At 32.2% G+C, this 22070-nt stretch overlaps 3 protein-coding genes across 3 annotated transcripts; all 3 read left to right on the top strand.

Moving 5' to 3' along the window:
- Window positions 1-1995: 1995 nt before the first annotated feature.
- Window positions 1996-5341, top strand: LOC123193342 (60S ribosomal protein L35). The gene is made up of 4 exons (XM_044606244.1): window positions 1996-2132; window positions 2237-2372; window positions 3333-3489; window positions 5080-5341. Exons 1-4 carry the CDS (start codon window positions 2129-2131, stop codon window positions 5152-5154), a joined length of 372 nt encoding a protein of 123 aa, XP_044462179.1. The 5' UTR covers window positions 1996-2128; the 3' UTR covers window positions 5155-5341.
- Window positions 5342-7986: 2645 nt separating this feature from the next.
- LOC123192396 (exocyst complex component EXO70H1-like) lies at window positions 7987-10032 on the top strand. The gene has a single exon (XM_044604932.1). It carries the CDS (start codon window positions 8046-8048, stop codon window positions 9894-9896), a length of 1851 nt encoding a protein of 616 aa, XP_044460867.1. The 5' UTR covers window positions 7987-8045; the 3' UTR covers window positions 9897-10032.
- Window positions 10033-14258: 4226 nt separating this feature from the next.
- LOC123193647 (3-ketoacyl-CoA synthase 19-like) lies at window positions 14259-15843 on the top strand. Its single transcript, XM_044606707.1, is given in 1 exon segment — window positions 14259-15843. A coding segment is annotated over 1 exon segment (1326 nt). The 5' UTR covers window positions 14259-14301; the 3' UTR covers window positions 15628-15843.
- Window positions 15844-22070: the final 6227 nt, after the last annotated feature.

The following is a 22070-nucleotide window of genomic DNA, read 5'->3' as shown; positions in this document are numbered from 1 at the left end:
TATTATTTAGTTAAAAATATAAAAAAATTAAAAATTTATTATGTTTTCCTCTTTAATTTAAAAAATTAGTAATTTTTTTCCATCTAAATTTTGAAAAATAACTATTTTCTACCCTAAGATTTTGAAACTATTATCATAAATGATGAAACCCTAAATCCTAGCTATCTTTGATGAAAATGATCGTCTTCATATAAGACAAAGACGAAACAAATAATCGTTTTTATTTAAGATTTATTTTCATCTTATGCTTTATAGAAGAAATGATCACTTTTAAAACTTTAGATAAAAAAAAATATTATATTTTCAAACAAAAAAGGAAAAATGCAATAAATTTTTAAATTTTTAACTAAATAATATTTTTATCCTTAACCCTAATAGTACATTTTTATATAATGATATATATTTAGATTTTTGAAAGTTAATGAGCGAGAGTTGGGTTTTAACTAAACCTTGGGTGGAAACAAGTCTTTTGGCTTTTCAAAAATACCAAAAGAGTCCCTTAAGAATTACTCATAAATGACTGAATGGCAAGAAGTGGTACCCAAATCTAACCAAAATTACATCCCAAGGCTAATATTTGAATGTTTCAACTAGGTTCAAGTGGAGGAGACAAGGAATACAATTGTGGGTTAATTAATAGAGACTCATTAACAAGCAGTCCAAATTGTCGATCAAAGTTGAAGCCTTCAACAAAAATATTTAATGCTTACAAATTGAACCTTATAAAATTTCATTTTTAATAGGGGTGAATGTGTCAAACAATTAATTATGCTGGTTTTGATTGTTAAAGTCAATGGTGAAGAGGGAGCTACAGTAACTTTGTCAAATCTTAGAGGAGGTTTCTCAAGGGAGGTTTCACTTCAAACACTTTGTCGATTTGAAATTGAAGACATTTCTTTCAATATAAATGTAATTGTGACTTGTAACTAAGTGGAGATTGACACTTTTAATGCCTTAGATTAATCACTAATAAATAAAATATTTATCTCTTTAACCTCATAATTAAAACAATAATGCGACATGCATAAAAATTGTGCACAGAATTTATACACAAACTGATATAGTAGTGATATGATAAATACTATGTGTCAAAACTGTCACATCAATTTACCTTATTTTGTAGAAATCAAATTGTGGAGATAAAATATTTTATTTTAATGGCACTGATATGACAGTTTTGACACATGATATTTGTCATATCAGTTTGTGAATAAATTTTAAGGTTAGATTTGAATCGAGCTTGAGCTCATCTCGGTTTATATATAGTTGGTTTGAGTTTGACCTTGACTAAAGTCGGCTCGAATTTGGCTCGGTTTGTTTTCTGTTATCAAAATGATATCGTTTTAATATATATTAATCAAAACGATATCGTTTGTATTAAAAATGTTAATTAACAAATATGATGAGTAGCTTGAGCTCGGCTCATTTTGGGCTCGATCGAGTTGAGCTCAAGCTGGCTCAGTTAGAGTCCAGTCCTAATAAATTCTATGCATAATTTCTATGCACGTAGCATTATTGTAATTAAAATAATGATATATATTAGTGGAGACAAAGATTATAAAGTAATAAGTCATGGGAGGAAATTATATACATAAATTATCATCAACGGTAAAAATATTTCCCATATTTTTATTATTTTATTCCTTTTCTCATATGGGCAACTCAATCATATTACAAACCTTTTTTTATTCTTAAAATTTATTTTTAAAGATTTTTCTAACTTTATTTTTTAAAATACAAATTGATCCATTACAAGGTAAGTGGTAATTTTTATATTATTAAATTATTAAAAAAAATTATCATAAATTCAATTTGAAATAATTTCCATGATGAAAAATAATATTTTTCAGAAATTTGTCAACAGATCATCAACATCTAACTCATGGGCCAAAAATCAAAGCCCAAATGTTGAATTAGCCCATAACCCATTAAAGAAATTTTAAGTGGGCTATTTTCCATAGTTCATAACCCGATAAAATAAAAACCTAAATTCACCCAAGCCCGGCCCACAATTTGGCCCGGTTTATATATTAACCTAAACATCTCGCTCAAACTTAGGGCTTCATATTCGCACACTTTGATCAGAGCAAGAGAGAGCCGCTGCTGCACGTACACTTAGAACAAAGCAATGGGTAATCCTTAAACTCGAACCCTTTTGATGAATCAATCGTTTTATTGTTTTATGCATTTCTGAGAACATCTTTTTTTGGTTTTTGTGAAAAAAAAATGAATGCAGCTCGTATCAAAGTGCATGAGCTTAGGCAGAAATCGAAGGCAGACCTCTTGACCCAGTTGAAAGATCTCAAGGCCGAACTCGCCCTCCTTCGCGTTGCTAAGGTCACCGGCGGTGCTCCTAACAAACTCTCCAAGATGTAATTTTTTCTTTCCTTTCTCACTGAAACTTCAATACATTTTTCTATTTTTTGATTAAGCTGTTTATAGTGTTGTTTTCAGATATGGGCAGTGTTCTGTTGTTGTCTTGAGGGTGTATTTGGGCTGGTAGAATCAAGAAGTGAAAATTTTTTAATATATATTTGACAAAATGAATAAATAATTAACATTGAATCTGTTATGCGAACAGAAAGTAATAAATGTATGTTTCTAAAATGGTTGTCCCATTGAAATGTTATGTTTAATGGATATTTATACTAGAAACTGCGATGCGGTGTTTGTGCTTGTAAATATGTGAGCAGTTGACGTTGCCTCTGTGTCCATTGTCAAATTAGTCATTTTCTTTTGTATCATGGATTAATGAAGTGTGTGTTTGGGTATCATTTTTAATGTTTTGTCATTTATTTTGAAAGGAGGAGAAAAGTAGTTGTGAAAGTTATATATTGATAGAAGTAATCTGTTGTTGATGTATATAATTTAAGTTTGTTTTTTGTCACACATTTTTGTTGTTAGAATCATGAAGTGAAATTTTTTGAATATATATTTGACAAAATGAATAAATAATTAACATTGAATCTGTTATGAGAACAGAAAGTAATAAATATATGTTTCTAAAATGGTTGTCCCATGGAAATGATATGTTTAATGTATATTTATGCTAAAAACCGTGATGCAGTGTTTGTGCTTGTAAATATGTGAGCAGTTGACGTTGCCTCTTTGTCCGTTGTCAAATTAGTCATTTTGCATGGCTTTTGTATCATGGATTAATGAAGTGTGTTTCGGTATCGTTTTTAATGTTTTATCATTTATTTTGAAAGCAACAGAAAAGTAGTTGTGAAAGTTATAGATTGATAGAAGTAATCTGTTGTTGATTTATATAATCACACATTTTCGTTGTTTGTGGTTGTGCATGATTGGATTTGATTATTCTCTGGATGCAGCAAGGTGGTGAGGTTGTCTATTGCACAGGTTTTGACAGTTATTTCACAGAAGCAGAAGGCTGCATTGAGGGAGGCTTACAAGAAGAAGAAGCTTTTGCCTCTTGATCTGCGTCCCAAGAAGACCAGAGCTATCAGAAGAAGGCTCACAAAGCATCAGGTATTTTTAGCCTTTATTTTTTGTTGTATTGTTCAAGCTTTTGTCAAATGTATTAGGTTCCCTGGTTAGATTCTGATTTATAATTTAATTCATTGGAGGCAGTGCTGAAATAGCACGGTTATTAAATGATCTTTTGTGGTTCTCTGTTTTAGAGATGATATGCTTTAATGCCATGGTTTTCAATTTTCTTGTTACCAAAGTCTCATCTGTTTTGTTTGTGTCGTTGCCAACATAGTTGTCAAAGCCGTGCCTTAGGCACGCTTAAGTGATGCATTACTCAAGGCGATGGCCACAACGCCTTGAGTATGCTCAAGACAACAAGTGGTTCAAAGACGATTGGTTTTAGTGCTTTTTTGGCACCTTGGGAGAAGCTTTAGGCATTGAAAAAGCTCGCTTTATTATCATCTGGGTTATCCACAACTAGATTGTAGGGTTATCAATAAATATTAGACAGTTTTTGGCACAATTTCAGACTTTTAGGCAGGTTTTGGGCAATTTTTAGTCTGATATGAGGGTTATTGACAATTTTTAAGGTCTTCAGTGAGGTTCAAGATTGTCAAAGAGATTACGAACAAATTCTAAAGTCATCGAGAGGTCAACAATGAGTTCTAAGGTTGTCAAAATGTCAACAATGAGTTTTAAGGTTGCCAAGAGGTTGTCGCTGAGTTCTAAAGTTGCCAAAGAGGTTGTTGGAGATATTTAAGATTGTCGGATAGGTTCATTGATCCCTTACAGATGGTCGTCAGAGAAGTTTAAGTATGATAACTAATTGTTGTCAAATCTGAGATTGTTAGTGTAATTGTTAGTCAATTTTTTATTGTTGATGTAGTATCAAATAATTTAAATTTAATGGAAATAAAATAAAAATTAATGGAAAATTTTAATTGCTTTTGTTAAAAAAACGTCTTTGCTTCACCTTTTTCCCTTAGGTAAATAGGATCCCTCATTGTCTTTTGGTGTTTTTCGCCTTTGACAACCATGGTTGCCGGTCAATGATTGTTGTATTTATTTAATTTTTCTGGTTGGACAAATGACTTGCAACTATATAACATACAAATTTAACACTTTTGCTGTCAATGCATTTATGGGGATGGAAACACAAAATAAATTGGTTTGACCCTAAACACAAAATAAATTGTTCTATTTATTTAATTTTTCTGGACGGGGAAATGACTTGCAACTGTATCATATACAAATTTAGCAGTTTTGCTATCAATGCATTTATGGGGATGGAAACACAAAATAAATTGGTTTGACTCTAGGATTCCCTTGTTAATATGTTTTTGGAAAATAACATATTGGGTGATGTGTAGTATGTTATGCTCTTCCCTCTTTTGTTTATTTATGTTTGTTGAAGAATTCAACATAAAATTTACTCATTTGAAGAATGTTTTAGTATGAGAAGCAAAATTTGCAATTTTAGAGAGTTATCCCCAAATATCTTGTTTCAAAAGTGTTATCTTGTAGCATTCAATATAGACTAAGGGCAATAGAAGCATTTCTTGATAGTTCATGTCCATGTGTTGAAGTTTGGTTCAATATCTTTTAATGTAATTATCGCTTACATGGGGTTTCTGTTTTGTTTGGCAGGCATCATTGAAGACAGAGAGGGAGAAGAAGCGGGAGATGTACTTCCCTATGAGGAAGTATGCCATTAAGGTGTAAGTTAGGATCTTTTTTATAGCATATTGGCGTCATGCAGCCATGGACTCATTTGTTTGAAGAATTTTGATTTGTTGCTTCTTAATGTTACTTTTGGCAAAATTTAGTTTGTGTCTATCAGTTTCATGTGTAAACTGGAAGGGTGGTAGTTTATCATGGAATATTTATTAAAAGAGAGATTTTATTCCTATGCCGTTTATTATTATTAAATGCAATACAGTTTTACTGAAAAAGAATACATTAAACACAATGCAATTTGATTATTAATTAATGGGCTTGGATGAATTGAAAAATGAAAGGCTGATATTAATTGGTTATTTGTTTCTTTCATCTCCTTTTTTCTGCAGGCCTCTAGACTCTTGTTGAATGGAATAAATATTTTACAAAGAATTCGCTTTCATAGAATCTTTCAATGCTTAGCAGACAAGTAGATTAAATCACCCGTTGTCAACCAATATTAATTCACCCATTTAAAAAAATAAAATAAAATTATGTGTATAAATTTATACATAAATAATGATGTATTATTATGTGATTAAATAATTTTAAATTTAAAATAAATAATATTCAATTATATAATAACATATCATCATTTATGCTTATTATTTGTGTGCTACCAAAAAAAACTGTTTCTGCTCATTCTTTGCTCAGGTTAGACAACTTTTTGTATAAGTAATAATATGTTATCGTATAATTAGGTATTATTTTATTTTCAAATTAAAACTATCCAGTCATATAATGATATATTATTATTTGTACATATAACACTATTTTTTTTTTGCTTAAACAAAACCGTTCTCCTTTTACTTATCACTTACCCTCATATTTTCGTTATATCAAACTGAGCTCGAGTTCAATTCAAACAAGTCCGAAACCGGTTAAACTCAAACGAGTTCGAGCCTAAAGTTTAATATTTTCGAACTTGAGTTTTAGAGTGTCTAGCTCATCATGTTCACAAGCTAAAAATTTTGATATAATATGACATCATTTTAATCAATATTTATTAAAATGATATTGTTTTAACACAAGCTAATTGAAAACTCAATTCGAGCTCGAGCTCAGCTCTTTTGAACACAAACCGAGCTCAAACTTATTTGAAATAAGCTCAACGAGCCCGAACTCAAACTCAAACTCAATTTCATATAAATCGAGTTAAGCTCAAGTTTGGTTCGGCTTGACTCGAATCCATTATTCATCATTTAAAATTACATATGGATGTTATGTGCCTTATTTAAAGAAGTCTCGGTCACCCTCATGATAAATTTCTTTTCCTCATTTGATAAAATCAGTAGGTATAATTTTTTCCATTAATTGCATTATCTGGCCTCCGTAACATTCACCATTTTTTTATTCATCATTCATGAGTTGGTTTTGCTTGGTAATCATGCTCCAATCTAGAAGTTCAAATATTCAAGCGGCCGTGGCTGTTGTTGGTCATGTACTTTGATTTTCTAATTTAACCAATCTAATCTAATCCAATCATGAAATTACATGTATTTTCAATGAGTTGAATGCAAACAAAAGCTCTACTTGTGTTCACATAATTTCTAGTGTGAATTTTAACCATTTCTCAACCAACCCCTGTCCTTATTTTGCCTCTTAATTCTAATTTTTTTACTAGTCAAATAATTTACATAATAATATCTTAGATTTTCTGTACTTAGTTTATGATAGACTTGGATAATTCAATTTATATCTTGTTATTCTCATTTGCAAATTACCCATCAAGCCATAATAAATCAATAAAATTATATATATATATATTTTTTATATATAATTTAAATATACCGATAATATATCATTATATAATTAAATAATTAAATAATAATATATTATTTATATACTTAAATTATATACTAAAAATATATATACATAACTTCAGTTCTAATAAATTCCCAACCAAATTAAGTGATTAGATAAAGTCAAAACTCATTTATTAGTTTCCTTTCAGTATTCAAACTATTGGGGCCGCCGGACTGAAGGTCTGGGTCAGTCTTTGTTTCTAGATCCCTTTTTTTATATATAAATTTTATCGAAAATATTCTTGACTTCCTCTATCTTATAAATTTGAATATTTCACACAATCTTAATTATTCCTCTTCATATTTAATATCTAAAATTGATAGTATTTTCTATTTTAAAAACAATTTAATTTTGGGTGGGTATAAAATGGCCAACAACGGTGTTCAAGTAAATTGAATGAAGAAAAACTTAATTAATATGGCTCAAAGTGTTTGATCAAAAAGACACCAATAGTCAACTGAAATTTCCTAAGCATTGCTTAGGCAACTCCGAGTTGTTGGTGGGTCAAGTCACCCGTGTGGCAAAACTTGGAAAGAGACGAAGTTTAAGATGGGTGGGCTGATGTAGAGATAATAATTTGGTTTATTAAATCGGATTTTTGATCTGTCTTTTCCAAATGAAAAGAGGATTCTCCAATAAAAGTAAAAAGAATAACAAAGACAGGGATTAAAGTGTCTAGTCCCTATCCCCTGTCCGCTCTGTTGCCGTTTCAATGCCGGTGTTTGGGAAACTGTCTTTACTTCCAAAAGAAATTTTCTCACGAGTCAATGGCACCAATTGCAAAATCAACACTGAAAATGAAGCGTAAGCAACATGATGCAACTTTCGTTCTTAATTCTTTGAATCGCTCATTGTCTGAAGTCTCCAATATCACACAACCACATATATAAAGTTTTGTCAAATGCTATTTATTAGTCAATTATTTTTGCTCTACCAAATCAAATAAACTCCCAAAATTTTGGCCTGAAAATCAAAATAAGAAAATAAGCAAATCCACTTCCCTCAATTGGAAACTTTGCAGCTCTCTTGCCTCTATATATCCTCCAGCAAAACTCATTCTCAGAAAATAACTTCAACAGAGTGATCCAGAAATGCCAACTCCCTCCTCATCTTCTAACCCCCTCTCTTCTATTTCTTCATTTCCCAGTTCTTATACTCATACTCCGTCTTACCCTATACACACATTCTCTAAATCAATGATGGAGGCGAAAATAGAAAGTGCAGAACCAATCATTACCAGATGGGAGCTAAACTCTTTCTCATACACCAAAGATCTCTCTCTTTTTAATCATATGAGAAAAGAGGGTCAAGAGCTCCTGAAAAGTGTCAAAGACTTGTGTCGAGCCATGCACTTCTTAGTTTCTGAAAATTCACCTTCTGATAAGCTTGCTCTTGCTCAAACCCTCATGCAAATCGCCATGAAAAGGGTTGCATATGAGTTTTATTGGATATTGTCCAAACACTGTGATCAACTTGATCCCGGATCAGTTGCAGGTCAATCCTCTAACGAGTTGAGAAATTCTGATGAGGAGGAGGAAGCATCTGAGGATAAGAATAAGTTAAAGCGAGCCAGTGAGACAACTGAGGTGGAAAGTGCCTCACAGTTTGCCATGTCTGACCTCAAGGCAATAGCTGATTGTATGATCAGTTCTGGTTATGGTAAGGAGTGTATAAAGATATACAAACTGAGCAGGAAATCAGTTGTAGATGAAAGATTGTATCAACTTGGAATTGAAAAGTTCAAGGCTTCTCGAATTCAGAAATTGAATTGGGAAGAGCTTGAACAAATGATGAAGAACTGGCTGAGTGCAGTGAAGATTGTAGTGAAAACACTCTTCAGTGGAGAAAAAGCCCTCTGCCATTGCGTGTTTTCAGCATCTGATATGATCAAAGAGTCTTGCTTCTGTCATATAATGGAAGAGGGAGCTATGAATCTATTTAGATTTCCAGAAATCATTGCAAAAAGCAAGAAATCACAAGAAAAAATTTTCAGGCAATTGGAACTTCATGAAGCACTCACCGATCTCTGGCCAGAAATAGAAATGATATTCAACTCTGATTCCACCTCGGCTATAAAATTGCAAGCTCTTTCATCGAAACAGAAGCTTGGTGACTCAATTCGAACAATTTTATCTGACTTTGAATCAAGAATTCAAAAGGACTCATCAAAGACTCCAGCTATTGGTGGTGGAATTTACCCACTTACTGAATCAGCAATGAGTTTCATATGTTCACTTGGAGATTACAGTAGAATTCTTTCTGAAATTGTCGCTGAATATCCTCCAAGAAATTCAACAGTTACAGAAACTTGCATTGGGGGTTCAGCATCACCAGCATCCTTTCACCTAGCCTGGCTAATACTCGTTCTTTTATGCAAGCTTGACTGCAAAGCTGAGACACACAGAAAGGATGTGGCTTTGTCATATCTCTTCCTAGCCAACAATCTCAGCTTCATCATTGAAAAAGTTAAGACATCTCAACTGAAGGACCTTCTCGGTGATGGTTGGCTGAGTGTGCACACTAAGAAGCTTAAACAATATGTTTTAAACTACGAAACCATTGCTTGGACCAAGGTCTTCTCCTCTTTGCCAGAGAAAAGTTCCTCAGCAATAACACCTGAAGCAGCGATGGAATGTTTTCAGCGGTTCAATGCAGCTTTTGAAGAAGCATATATGAAACAAACATCATGGATTGTACCAGATGGGAAGTTAAGAGATGAATTAAGGGTTTCAATAGCAGAAAAACTTGTACCAGAATACAGAGAATTCTTTGACACATATGTGGTGATGTTGAATGGGAATAGAAACTTGAAAGTGCTGGCAAGATTTGAACCTGATGATTTGGGAAATTATCTATCAGATATGTTCCATGGTGCTCCCATCTTAGTTGATTTTTCATCATCTTCATCATGCAGCAAATCCCCTGGATGCATACTCCGATAAAGATACAGAACATGTACATGATTACAAGCTGCAAACGTTTCAATGCCCAATATAATTACTGTTATAATTCAGCTGTTTCTTCTAAAATGTTGCTTTCAGTATTTTCATCTGATTAAAAATATGTACAAGAAAACAATCGTGCAGGAATAAAATACTTTGCACTCGTACTCTTCTAGTCTTAGAATTGATGTTATAATCAAACTGAAACTTTGGTTTAGAGTAATAGGTTGAGAATGATTGACCTTAATTTCCCTTAGTCGCCACACACAGTGACGTTCAGTCACTCACACTAGGTTTCTAAGAATCAAATCAAACGCGGCGTTCAAAAGTAAAAAGGCAGCTGTTCGTGAATTCAAGCTCTTAGAGTTTGAAATGCCCCAGCAAGAAGAAGTAGAAGCAAAGGGTAAGTTTTTCGTAGGCATCTCACCAAGCATTTTCCGAGTTTCAGTTATTGCAATGAAATAAAGCACAAGATGCAAGATTTCTTTACTTTTTATTCCTAGTTTTCTCGCGAAACAAACAAAGAGCTCAGAAAATTTCCGTGAACCAAACAGAAAGATCAGTAAATTACTAACAAATTAATTAATCATCCGAAAACTAAAACACAACATACATAAATATAATTTTTTCCTAACTTTCTCGCTAGATGAACAAAGAATTGAGAGAATTCTTTTGAGATTGATGGAAAATTCAGTACAGAAGGAAATGACCTTTGAGAAATGGATGTTGAATCGACAATGTACGAAGTTGTAGCTGGCTGCTTCGATGCAATGGCAAGTGCATGTCGTTGACGGATCGACGAGTTTTTGACCTTCTGATTTGGATGCACCTCCATGATCACTATTACGATCAGTGATCAACGACGGATTATAGTTGTCGATAATGATGGTCGGTTATACCGTCGTATGGTTAAGTAATAGATAACGAGATCAGAAAATTATCCCACTCAAGGTTTCTTATTGTCAAATTTTCGCCAAGTAAATTTTCTTAAAAGATCAAATATTCATCTATTAATTATTAAAATTAATAAAATTTATTAATATTAAAAATATAATTATTATTTAATTAATAATATTAAAGAAATTAAATTTTATCTTATTTTTTAATTTTAATTTTAAAAGTTAATAATTTTCTCTCAACCTAAATTTTGAAAACTTAACATTTTCTCCCAAGAGTTTCATTCCTTTTCTTGTTTTTTTGGTGACCGAAATCTGGTAAACAATCCTTCAACTTTTTTTGTCGGTGCTCTCTCTCCATCTTCTCTAGAAGTCTCTCTCTTTCTCTGTTGCTCTTTCATTTCAAACGAAAAGATCTTTGAAGACAGATTTACTCTTCATCTATCTTCATTTGCCTCAACTAAACATATGAGATGAATTGGCCAAAAACCCTTTACTCAATAGCCCATAGGATTTCACATTGGCACACAATGAAAAGCCGATTTGTTTATCGTTGGCTCGAAGACAAATCGAAGATGGGCAATGAAGACCTCTTTGTTTGAAATGAGAGAGCAACGGAGAGAGGGAGCGTTGATGGAGAAAGATGAAGGGCCATTGGCTGGATTTCAGTCACCGAATAAGGGGAAATAAATGAAACCCTATAAAAAAAAAAATTAAATGTTCAAAACTTAAACCGAAGAAAAATTGTTAGTTTTTAAAACAAAAAGGGACAAATGAAATAAAATTTAATTTTTTTTAATATTTCTGGTTAAATGATATTATACCTTTTAAAACTAATAAATTTTCTTAATTTTAACAGTCAATAAATGAATATTTAAATTTTTAAAATTTAACAAAAAAGAGTTTGACAATAAACAAAACCTTTGGTGAAAATAAGTCTTTTGGCCTATCAAATATTTGAATTATTTTTTGATTGGTTAGTGTTGGTAACTGTAATGAGTAAATAAAATTTTCTCATGTAAGATTGACTCAAAAAACACATTTTCATCCTTAATTGATGTAAGTAATATTTTTTTCACTTAAACTCAAATTTTATTTAAAATAATAATAATATAAGAATAAAATAATAATTTTATTATTCATTAATTTTAAAAATAAAATAATAACAATATCACACCCAAATATTTTAAACATAACAATTTAACTCTTAAAAACTTTATTACATTCTATTCAATTTGTTAGAAGCATAATTATAGATTACCTTTAATGTACAATTATATAACATAGACATTAGTATTTATATACAGAGAGGAAGAAGGGCGAGGTTGAAAAGAATGGAAATATGAAACATCATATATAATTTGAATATTTAAAAAAAATAATAATTTAAAATTATCAAATAATTTTGAAATGTAAAATATTAAGAATAAAAGGATAATTTTACTTTTTTAAATTCATTATATTGCAATCAAAACTTCACGTGATTGAAGGATTTTTTTTTTTTTCCCGAAGGAAATCAAAACATGCAGGTATGAAAGTAAATGGCACCATAAGAGATAATATGAAAAGCTATGTGGCTACCATCAGATCTGCTGGTGGAGCAATAGATTACCAACCAGTACAATTTTGAGAACTTCCTTAGAAAGAATCTGAGGATGCTTCGATTGTCCATGTCGATAATATTCACTTGGGTGGAGCACAGATTCAACCCCCACACTGGTCGATAGGCATGTTTGCTTGCACTCCATTCAGAAACGTTGCTGGCTTGTCTGCTGCCTAAAAATACATCCAGTGGCGGCATGTTAAACAATTCAAGCGCCGGTTGAAAAGACTATTCTTTCAAATTTACCCATAAGCAGTACCAAGACAAGGGTTCAACCCCATATTTTGGTATATACCACCAGAAGTCATGAATCATAATCATCCTGATATGCAGATGACACTGTTGATTTCTTTCTGAAACAGATAAATGGTAGAATGAAACCAGACGAGAACTTCACAGTAACCGCAGCAAGAGTAAGACTCCCTGCAAATGATGGTGTATGGTAAGAGATCTTGAGTTTTTCATGCAATGAGAATGCATCCCAGATGATATTATTGGCATTACAGTTACCATACTTTCTGGTCCTAAAATGCATCAGTAAGTACCCCAGTCCCAGATTCCAGAAGACAATATTTCCACTGAAACAAGGAGAGACCAGAGTGCCATTAAGAGCCAAGCTGATTAATCATACCCACTTAAACAGTTAAATTACTTCAGGTTTATGTGCACATGGGTAGACCCAACCACCAGACTCTGTTGATCAACAATGTCCTTATCATGTTTGCAGGTTAAAGAAAACACTCTATGGTCTCAAACAAGCTTTTTGTTCATGTTATCAAAAGTTAAAACAATTTTTTTGTTTTAATTCTAAATCTACATTTAACCATTTATGTTTTAGTCTATGTAAATGATATTATTATAACTGGTTCTGATGCAAATCATATTGAACTCTTCATGACCAACTATCTTATGCTTGATTTCCATTTAGTGTGTGATAAAATTTTCAAAATGGCGAAACATCACATACAACTGGATCAATTTTTATATCTAATTGAATAATGTTCTAATATTTATTCAAATCTAACCTCTAATTAAACCTATCAAAGTAGGATTGACTCAAACCTAACCATTGATCATATTAAGTTCAATCTAGGTCCGAAAACATTGCTTTGGCATCCGCTCTTTAATTACAATTGACTACTTACTCTGAAGGCCTAAACTTTTTCGTTCCGTTCACAACTTAACTTATCCAACAAAACGAGAAAATTAAAAACCAGTTTCAATAGATTTTCTATTCTATGGGTAGGCAGGTAGCTCCAATAAATGTCACTTGGCGGCGTCAGACTGTACTCTGTAGTGCTTGTGGAGTATTTTCTTATTGTTTTAATTAGCTTTGGAGAAAGTATTTCCTGCACTGTACATGGATGAATTTGAAACTATGGAAACCTTATATTAGAAATCTAGAAATGTGCTTGAATATACACAAGTAGTTGAGAAGGTAATTGTTGGATGAAAGAGTAGTTAAAAGCAGATAAACTTTGAGCGAGAAGCACATCGGTCCCATAATTGAGAAGGACAAATTGCATGGTTGTCATAAATAATTAGATTGAATGTTATTTTCCACCGATTTTCATAAAATGATAAATTTTCAGTTGTTTTTTACTTTGAAAAGTTTATTAATTAATCTACCATTCATTTCATGTTAATAAAAAACTGTTTACTTTTATTATAAATTATTTATCCAAATGGATGTTGGATGGAAAATGGAGATTTCAAACTTAAAGGGTAATTTCATTTCGGCAAATTTCGGTGGGACGTTGCATTCAGCCTCAGTAATACTATAAATGGATAGACAAGCAACGTCCAAGGGATTATTATCTTTTCTAATTCTAGTAAAAATTCAATACCCCGAATCTCTCTTACTGCACTGGAGATTTTAATTTATGTGTTGCCTCTAATTTACCTAATGTTCCACCTCTGTAAGTTGGTTTCTCGAAAGAGAAACCAATGTTGCTATATGCTCGCCTATGAATGTTACAAAGCTGCCGATGAGACCAAGCTAGGCACTGGAACGAGCGCAAAAGTTGTGTTCAGAAACAAGAATTTGGGCTTGGAAGAATTCAGATTTCTCTTACAAACCATGGTCAAATCAGGCCTCGGAGAGGACACTTATGGCCCTAAAAATGTCATTGAGGGAAGAGAAGAATCTCCTTCTTTAATCGATGCCATTTCAGAGATGGACGATATGATCTTTAACACTCTTGACCGCCTCTTCGCCAAGACTGGAGTTTCTCCATCTGATATTGACATACTTGTAGTCAATGTCTCACTCCTCCCGGCCGTTCCCTCTCTCTCAGCCCGTGCAGTGAATCGTTACAAGATGCGGGATGATCTCAAGGTGTTTAATTTATCAGGCATGGGCTGTAGTGCAAGTATTGTGGCGGTCGATCTTGTTCATCAATTATTCAAGTCATATAAGAATTCACTCGCAATTGTTGTTAGCTCAGAATCTCTTGCCCCAAATTGGTATTGCGGCAAGGAAAAATCCATGATGCTCGCCAACTGTCTGTTCCGCTCAGGTGGGTGCTCCATGCTTTTGACAAACAATAGAGCGTTAAGGCACAAAGCCATCTTGAAGTTAAACCATTCAGTGAGGATTCATATTGGCGCAAACGATGAAGCATACGCTTGCTGCTCTCAAAAAGAAGACGAACTCGGCTACAGAGGTTTCCTTCTCAAAAGAAGCATACCAAAAGCTGCTGTTCAAGCTTTTACCATGAACCTCCAGGTTCTAGTACCTAAAATTCTCCCCCTGAGAGAGCTACTTCGACATGTAATTCTCACTCGGGGTGGATTAACAACCAAAGGCGTTACTAATGGATTTAGTTTGAATCTGAAAACGGGAATTGATCACTTCTGTTTACACCCTGGAGGAAGAGCTGTTATTGACGGATTTGGAAAGAGTTTAGGGATCAATGAATATGATTTGGAGCCGTCAAGAATGGCGCTTCACCGATTCGGAAACACATCGGCCGGTGGGTTATGGTATGTTTTGGGGTACATGGAGGCTAAAAAGAGGTTGAAGAAAGGTGATAAAATCCTGATGGTGAGCGTTGGCTCTGGTTTCAAATGCAACAACTGTGTGTAGGAAGTCATGAAGAACTTGGAAGATACGAACGTGTGGGAAGATTGCATCGACCGCTATCCTCCGAAATCGCTCGTCAACCCTTTCACGGAGAAGTACAGTTGGGTCAACAACGAGTATATGAGCTTCATTAGGTTTCATAATTAGATGCCATATATGGAAAACTGGTGGGTTTTAGTTTTGTTTCAGGTTTGTGTTAGAACGTATGATTTCATGTACGCTCTGAATTTGCATTTGGTGCTACAATAAAGTTAATTTTCTGATGTATCTTCGTGGAAATTAACATTTAAAAAGCGTAAAGCTGAAAAATAAAAGATGTTTATCATCAATAAATTGTATACCCACCATCAAGTTTGTGTAAAAGCACAATTATATGTTAATTTTATGTAATAACGTATTATCATATGATTAAATAATTAAAATTAAAGATAAAATTATATTCAATTATATGATAATATATCATAATTTAAATACAAAATTATACACATAATATTATTAATTTTATAATACTTTATCTTATATATCTACAAATTGCTATGCATTTATATCACAACTTTTAAATTACCCACTACTACATAAAACCAAATGATATTTAGCAATGGTTTGGCTCCGAGATTAATTGTCACAGACTAAAATTTTCAATTTTTTCTGTACGGTATTTCTAATATACCATTTTAAGGATCGTACACTCATATTTTAGGTTAGGGTCATTAGTTTCATCGTCTTTACAACAACATTGTGTATACCCTATAGTTGGAGTACCTCCAATTATAAATATAACATCTATAAACTCAATAATCACACACACTCACTCTTAAGCATTAATGTGATAAACTAATGTATTTCCGTTTTAAGTTTGAAAAAACAATTTTCCCATCCTTCAATTTTATTAGTGCGAACTATTGGACTTTACTGTTATTTACTAAATCAACTTTCTTTCTAATTAAAATGATAACCTTGTCCATAATATAAATGTTAATTATATAATTTTAAATTAATAATAAAATAATATTCAGATTATATATATATATAACAACACCCATTGTCTATACATTGATTATATAAACCCATCTTTGGAGTCACTAATCAAATATGGAAAACTTCTATAATTATCATTATATAAGCTTTGGCGCACATCCTATGGGGTAATGCAATGTGTATATATATTTTTATATATAATTTACGTATATAGATTATGTGACATCATGTGATTGAATATTATTTAATTTTTCATTAAAAATCATTCAATTATATGATGATACATCATCCGTGTATCAAAAAATATATACTCATAATTTTATCACATTTGAATAGGGACATATATTATAGACAACACTAAATATTTGCCTTATTTACGCAAGACTTTAGCTAGTTACTACCTACTTGAGCCGATTGCATTGATCATTTCTTGGTGCCTCAATTAATATTCATGTATATTGACAACAGCCAACGAATTACATGTTTATCATTACTGTTAATTTGTTGACCCAGCCTATAAAAATCAAGCTGGGTTGCCTTGCACGGCTGCGTTGTCACTTCAAATTATATATTTGTAGCTGTGAAGTGTTGATTATATTTAAACCTTGAGGCCCATGGCAAACCTAACTAACCATTCATCTTCAAATCTTTTTAATGCAAACACTGCAATTGATTTGACCAACCCATGTATACAGTTTAGCTCCATTTTAAAATATGCAGTCATAAGAAGAAGGAAAATAACTTAGTTCCATAGCTCAGTAAATTAAGCATTATATATAGCTGGATTGCTATTACAGAGTCTCTTGTATTCATCAAGGGAATGGTATATATGGTGATGTGATTCTTGAATCGTGACAAATAATTTTGTTTATTATAGCCAGTGGTGAATGGTTAGAGCCTGAGTGATGATAGAGTGCTTGCAGTGTGAGAGGAGTCAAAGAGTTTAAAAGATCAGAATCCCATATCGGGAACACACAAGAACTGCTGCAAGAGCCATGTATATGTAATATACAACAAAACTATTGTTGTTTGCCTAAGATTTGTCGATTTCAACAAAGTTAAAAAAGAAATAAGCAACATAAATGAATATTTGGTTCAGATTTTGTAATCAAAATTCTACATCAAAGTAGAGGTGTTTTCTCTGGTCTAATTCACTAATATCAGTTTAGTTATAACAATATAATAAGAGTTTTTAATATTAACAATACAAAGATACAATAATAACCGAAATAGAGAAGAGTAAAGAAAGATATGACCTTCTTATCAGAATAGGAAACTCAGAATCAACGTAATCGGAGCAAACCAGAAAACCCTAGGAAGCCTTATCAGAGAATACACAAAGCATTTAGAGAGAAAAATGCATAAAAACAAAAGAATGAAGTGCACTACTTTTATCCCGGGGGTTAGTCACTCTCTAATAAGGTTAGTTAATAATATCTAGCCTCTGGTTTTACTTAAATGCCCTTCCACTCTTAGTTAAAGACATATGAACCCTTTAAACAGCGAATTACAAGAATGTTCTCGTTTGTTGGAGGCACAAAATAATAATTATATGCATATATTTTGGTATATAATTTAGATACATAAATAATATATCACAATTTGATTAGATAATTGAATTAAATATAAAGTAATATCTAATCACATATATTACTCATATAATATAACATCGATTGATAATTGTAATCAAACAATCGTGTGGTGAGCACATAAGGAATTGTTCTTCTATCTTTTACTAAAGACTTAGAAAAACTAATTTTTCATATATGCATTCTATCATGGGATATTAATTAAAATAGGCAATCGTATTCCCGTTTAAACCTTTTTCGGCAACAATTTTTACATTTTACCTTTTTAAGCAAACCGTTGTTTTCATTCCAAAAATACCCTTATTTTAATTTCTCACTTTACCGTAGCATTTCTCCGATTATTTGCTTTCCTTTCACGAAAAGCATTAAGATTAAACTACCGTAATATTTATAAATTAAAAAACAGATTAATATTTTATAAAATAATTTATTTTTATATATAAAAAATATTACGTTTTTCTCTAAATTATCTATAATGAATAAATTTTATAAATTAAAAAATAGATTAATATTTTATAAAATAATTGATTGTTATATATAAAAAATGTTAAGTTTTTTTTAAAATTATCTGTAATGAATAAAATTTATAAATTGAAAAATATATTAATTTTTATAAAATAATTGATTTTTTTATATAGAAAACAATGCATATATCGAAAATGGTATGTTTTCCTTGAAACGGTGCGTTTTCTTGTGGAAAAGGTGTGGGTGCGGGAATATGGAAACGGGTGCGGAAATTTCAGAAAGGGTGCGTGGACGGTGCGACAGCAGCATCTGAAAGGGTGTGACAATTGCGAAAAGGGTGCGACAGTTTTTGAAAGGGTGCGAGAATTGCTGAAAGGGTGCGGTAGTTTCTGAAAGGGTGTGGCAATTGCGGAAAGGCTGCGGCAGTTTCTGAAAGGGTGCGGGAATTATTGAAAGGGTGCGCCAATCGTGAAAGGTGTGTGGAAATTGTTGAAAGGGTGCGACAGCTTCTGAAAGGGTGCGGCAAGCACGGCGAGTGCGTGAAAGGGTGTGGCAATTTCTGAAAGGGTGCGGCAATTTCTAAAAGAGTGCGGCATTTTCTGAAAGGGTGCGACATTTGCTGAAAGGGTGCGTGGAACTGTGCGGCAACTCACTGCCTGGAATATATTTAATATATTATATATTAATACATATTATATTATATAATATAATATTAATATAATATAATATTAATATAATATATTATATATTAATACATATTATATTATATATTATATTAATATATAATATTTATATAATATAACAAAGGGTGCGGATGCGGGTGCGGGAATTTGGTAAAGGGTGCGGGACTTTGGTAAGGGGTGCGTGTGCGTGCGAGCGGGCGCGCGTGCTCTGGCGCTGCGTGCATGCGGGCGCTGCTTGCGGGCGCGGGCGCTGCTTGCGGGCGCGCGCGCGTGTTAGCGCCCCCGCACCCCTTACTAAAATCCCGCACCCCGTTCCCGCACCCGCACGCAGAATATGATGTAAGTTTCATGGTCTGGGGTTCTGTTTATTTAATCCTAGTATATATGCTATGATGGAACATATCTAGTGAAAATTTCAAATCATATTTTTCCCTGGTAGCAATGTAATCAATGTTGTTCATGATTTAGGAGCCTCTAGTTTTCGGAAAGAGGACTATATTCATTGCTCGACCATCTGGGTAAGGACTTGAGTATACATTCTACTTGGTGATATTGTATTTGGAATACTCGGAAATTTTAAAGGGTACTAGTAAATTTTTTAAAGTTTTCTCACTGAAGATTTGTAGAGCTCTTATGAGAGAAGGGGCAGCACTTCATCCAAGCTTTCCTAGAATGCTATTTAAACTGTTTAGAATTGCTTATTGAGTCGATTGTCTGAGGTTATATTGTTGTGGCTTTGTCATCTTTGAGAAAACATGAAAGTCTGAAAGTCCAAAGATGTTATCATTTTGTACAGCCTTTGCTACATGCATGCCTAAACATGCACTTAAACCTGCACTTAGCCTTCCACCTGCCTCTTTTTGTACAGCCTTTATAATTTATAAAAGGGGTGCGGGGTTATAAAAAGGGGTGCGGGGGAAATTTCTCCTCCCGCACCCCTTTATAATATACATTAATTATTATATATTATAAATATAATATATTTATATTATAAATATATTATATTTATATATATTATATTATATTATATTATATATTATTATAAATATATTATATTAATATAATAAAAATATAATAATAAATAATATAATATAATATATATTATAATTCTCTTGTACCCTTTTTATAATTTTCCTACACCCCTTTTGTTTTTCCCGCACTCGTTTATATTTTCACGCACCCCTTCATATTTTCACGCACCTCTTCACATTTTCACACACCCCTTCACAATTTCACGCACCCGTTTGTATTTTCACGCACCCCTTCACAATTTCACGCACCTGTTTGTATTTTTACGCACCTGTTTTATATTTTCACGCACCCCTTCACAATTTCACGCACCTATTTGTATTTTTACGCACTCATTTTGTATTTTCACTCACTCCTTCACATTGTCACGCACTCGTTTGTATTTTTACACACATGTTTTGTGTTTATTATTTTCATGCACCCCTTTTATAATTCATGCACCTTTCAGAAAATTGTCGCACCCTCCACACACCCTTTCAACAATTGCCACACCCTTTCAGAAATTGCCACACCCTCCACGCACCCTTCTAGCAATTGTCACACCCTTTCAGAAATTGCCGCACCCTCCACGCACCCTTTCAGCAAATTGTCGCACCCTTTCAGAAATTGTCGCACCCTCCACATTTTCACGAACCCATTTGTATTTCCATACACTCGTTTGTATTTTCATTCCCTTCCCGCACCCCTTTTGAGAAAACGTAACGTTTTGAGAAAAACCGTTATCGATATATCCATTATTTTTCATATATATCAATCAATTTTAAATTTAATTATTTTGTAAATTTATAGATTTTATAAAATTTGTAGATTTTATTCATAAATTTTATTCAATCTATAAATTTTCAATATGTTTTTCAATTTTATTCATAGATTAATATTTTCAATCTGTAGTATATCTGTTTTTCAATCTATAGATTTTATTCATTACAGATAAATTAATCTTAATACGTATAGTTAAGGTTGAGAAAGGTAGACAATTAATCGACGTGAAAGGTAGATTTTATAAAATAAATTCCACGTGAAAAGTAGGTAATTAATCGACGAAATGCTACGGTAAGATTGAGAAATTAAACGAGGGGTGTTTTTGGAATGAAAAAAACAATTTGCTTAAAAAGGTAAAACGTCAAATTTGTTGCCGAAAAAGGTTTAGACGGGAAAACAGCTGTCTATTTTAATTAATATCCCTTCTATCATATGATATGTTTTTTTTCTTAAAATAAAATAATAAAAAAATTAGAGTAATATTATATATACTTATTTTGAATACACAAATAAATACACACTTATAGTGTCATTGTATGATTGAGTATTACTTATCATTAATTTAAATTTATCTAATCATATAACGACACATATCAAATATATACTCAAAATATATGCATAGTTTTATTAAAAAAATTATAATTAATACTTTATTATTTTAGAATACATTTCAAACATTCTAAAAGTATTAAATTATATATATATATATTTATTATATTATTTTTTTTTAAATAAGTATTAATAATATATATCATATAATAATAGAATATATATTATATTATATATTTTATAATATATATTATTTTTTATTTATATTATATAAATATCTACTAAAATACAAATAACTATGCGAAAGACTTAGGCCAGTCAAAGCAGCATAAGCTAATTTTTGCAGAGGGTTTCCTCTTAACAATTTTCTAGTGTAAAATTACGAATATAATTCTTAGTTTTAGTTCATTCTTGATATGGATAAAACCACTACTTTCTCGCGGGCTGGGTGTAAAATCGACTCTGGGCTTTAGGCCATCACAACTTAACTAATCTTATGAGACCAGACCAGACCAGACCAGTACAATAAACTCAA

This window comes from Mangifera indica, chromosome 12 (assembly GCF_011075055.1).
Source record: "Mangifera indica cultivar Alphonso chromosome 12, CATAS_Mindica_2.1, whole genome shotgun sequence".
Classification (NCBI taxonomy): domain Eukaryota; kingdom Viridiplantae; phylum Streptophyta; class Magnoliopsida; order Sapindales; family Anacardiaceae; genus Mangifera; species Mangifera indica.
Note: the sequence above shows the minus strand (reverse complement) of the source record. Positions and strands in the feature narration are given on the sequence as shown.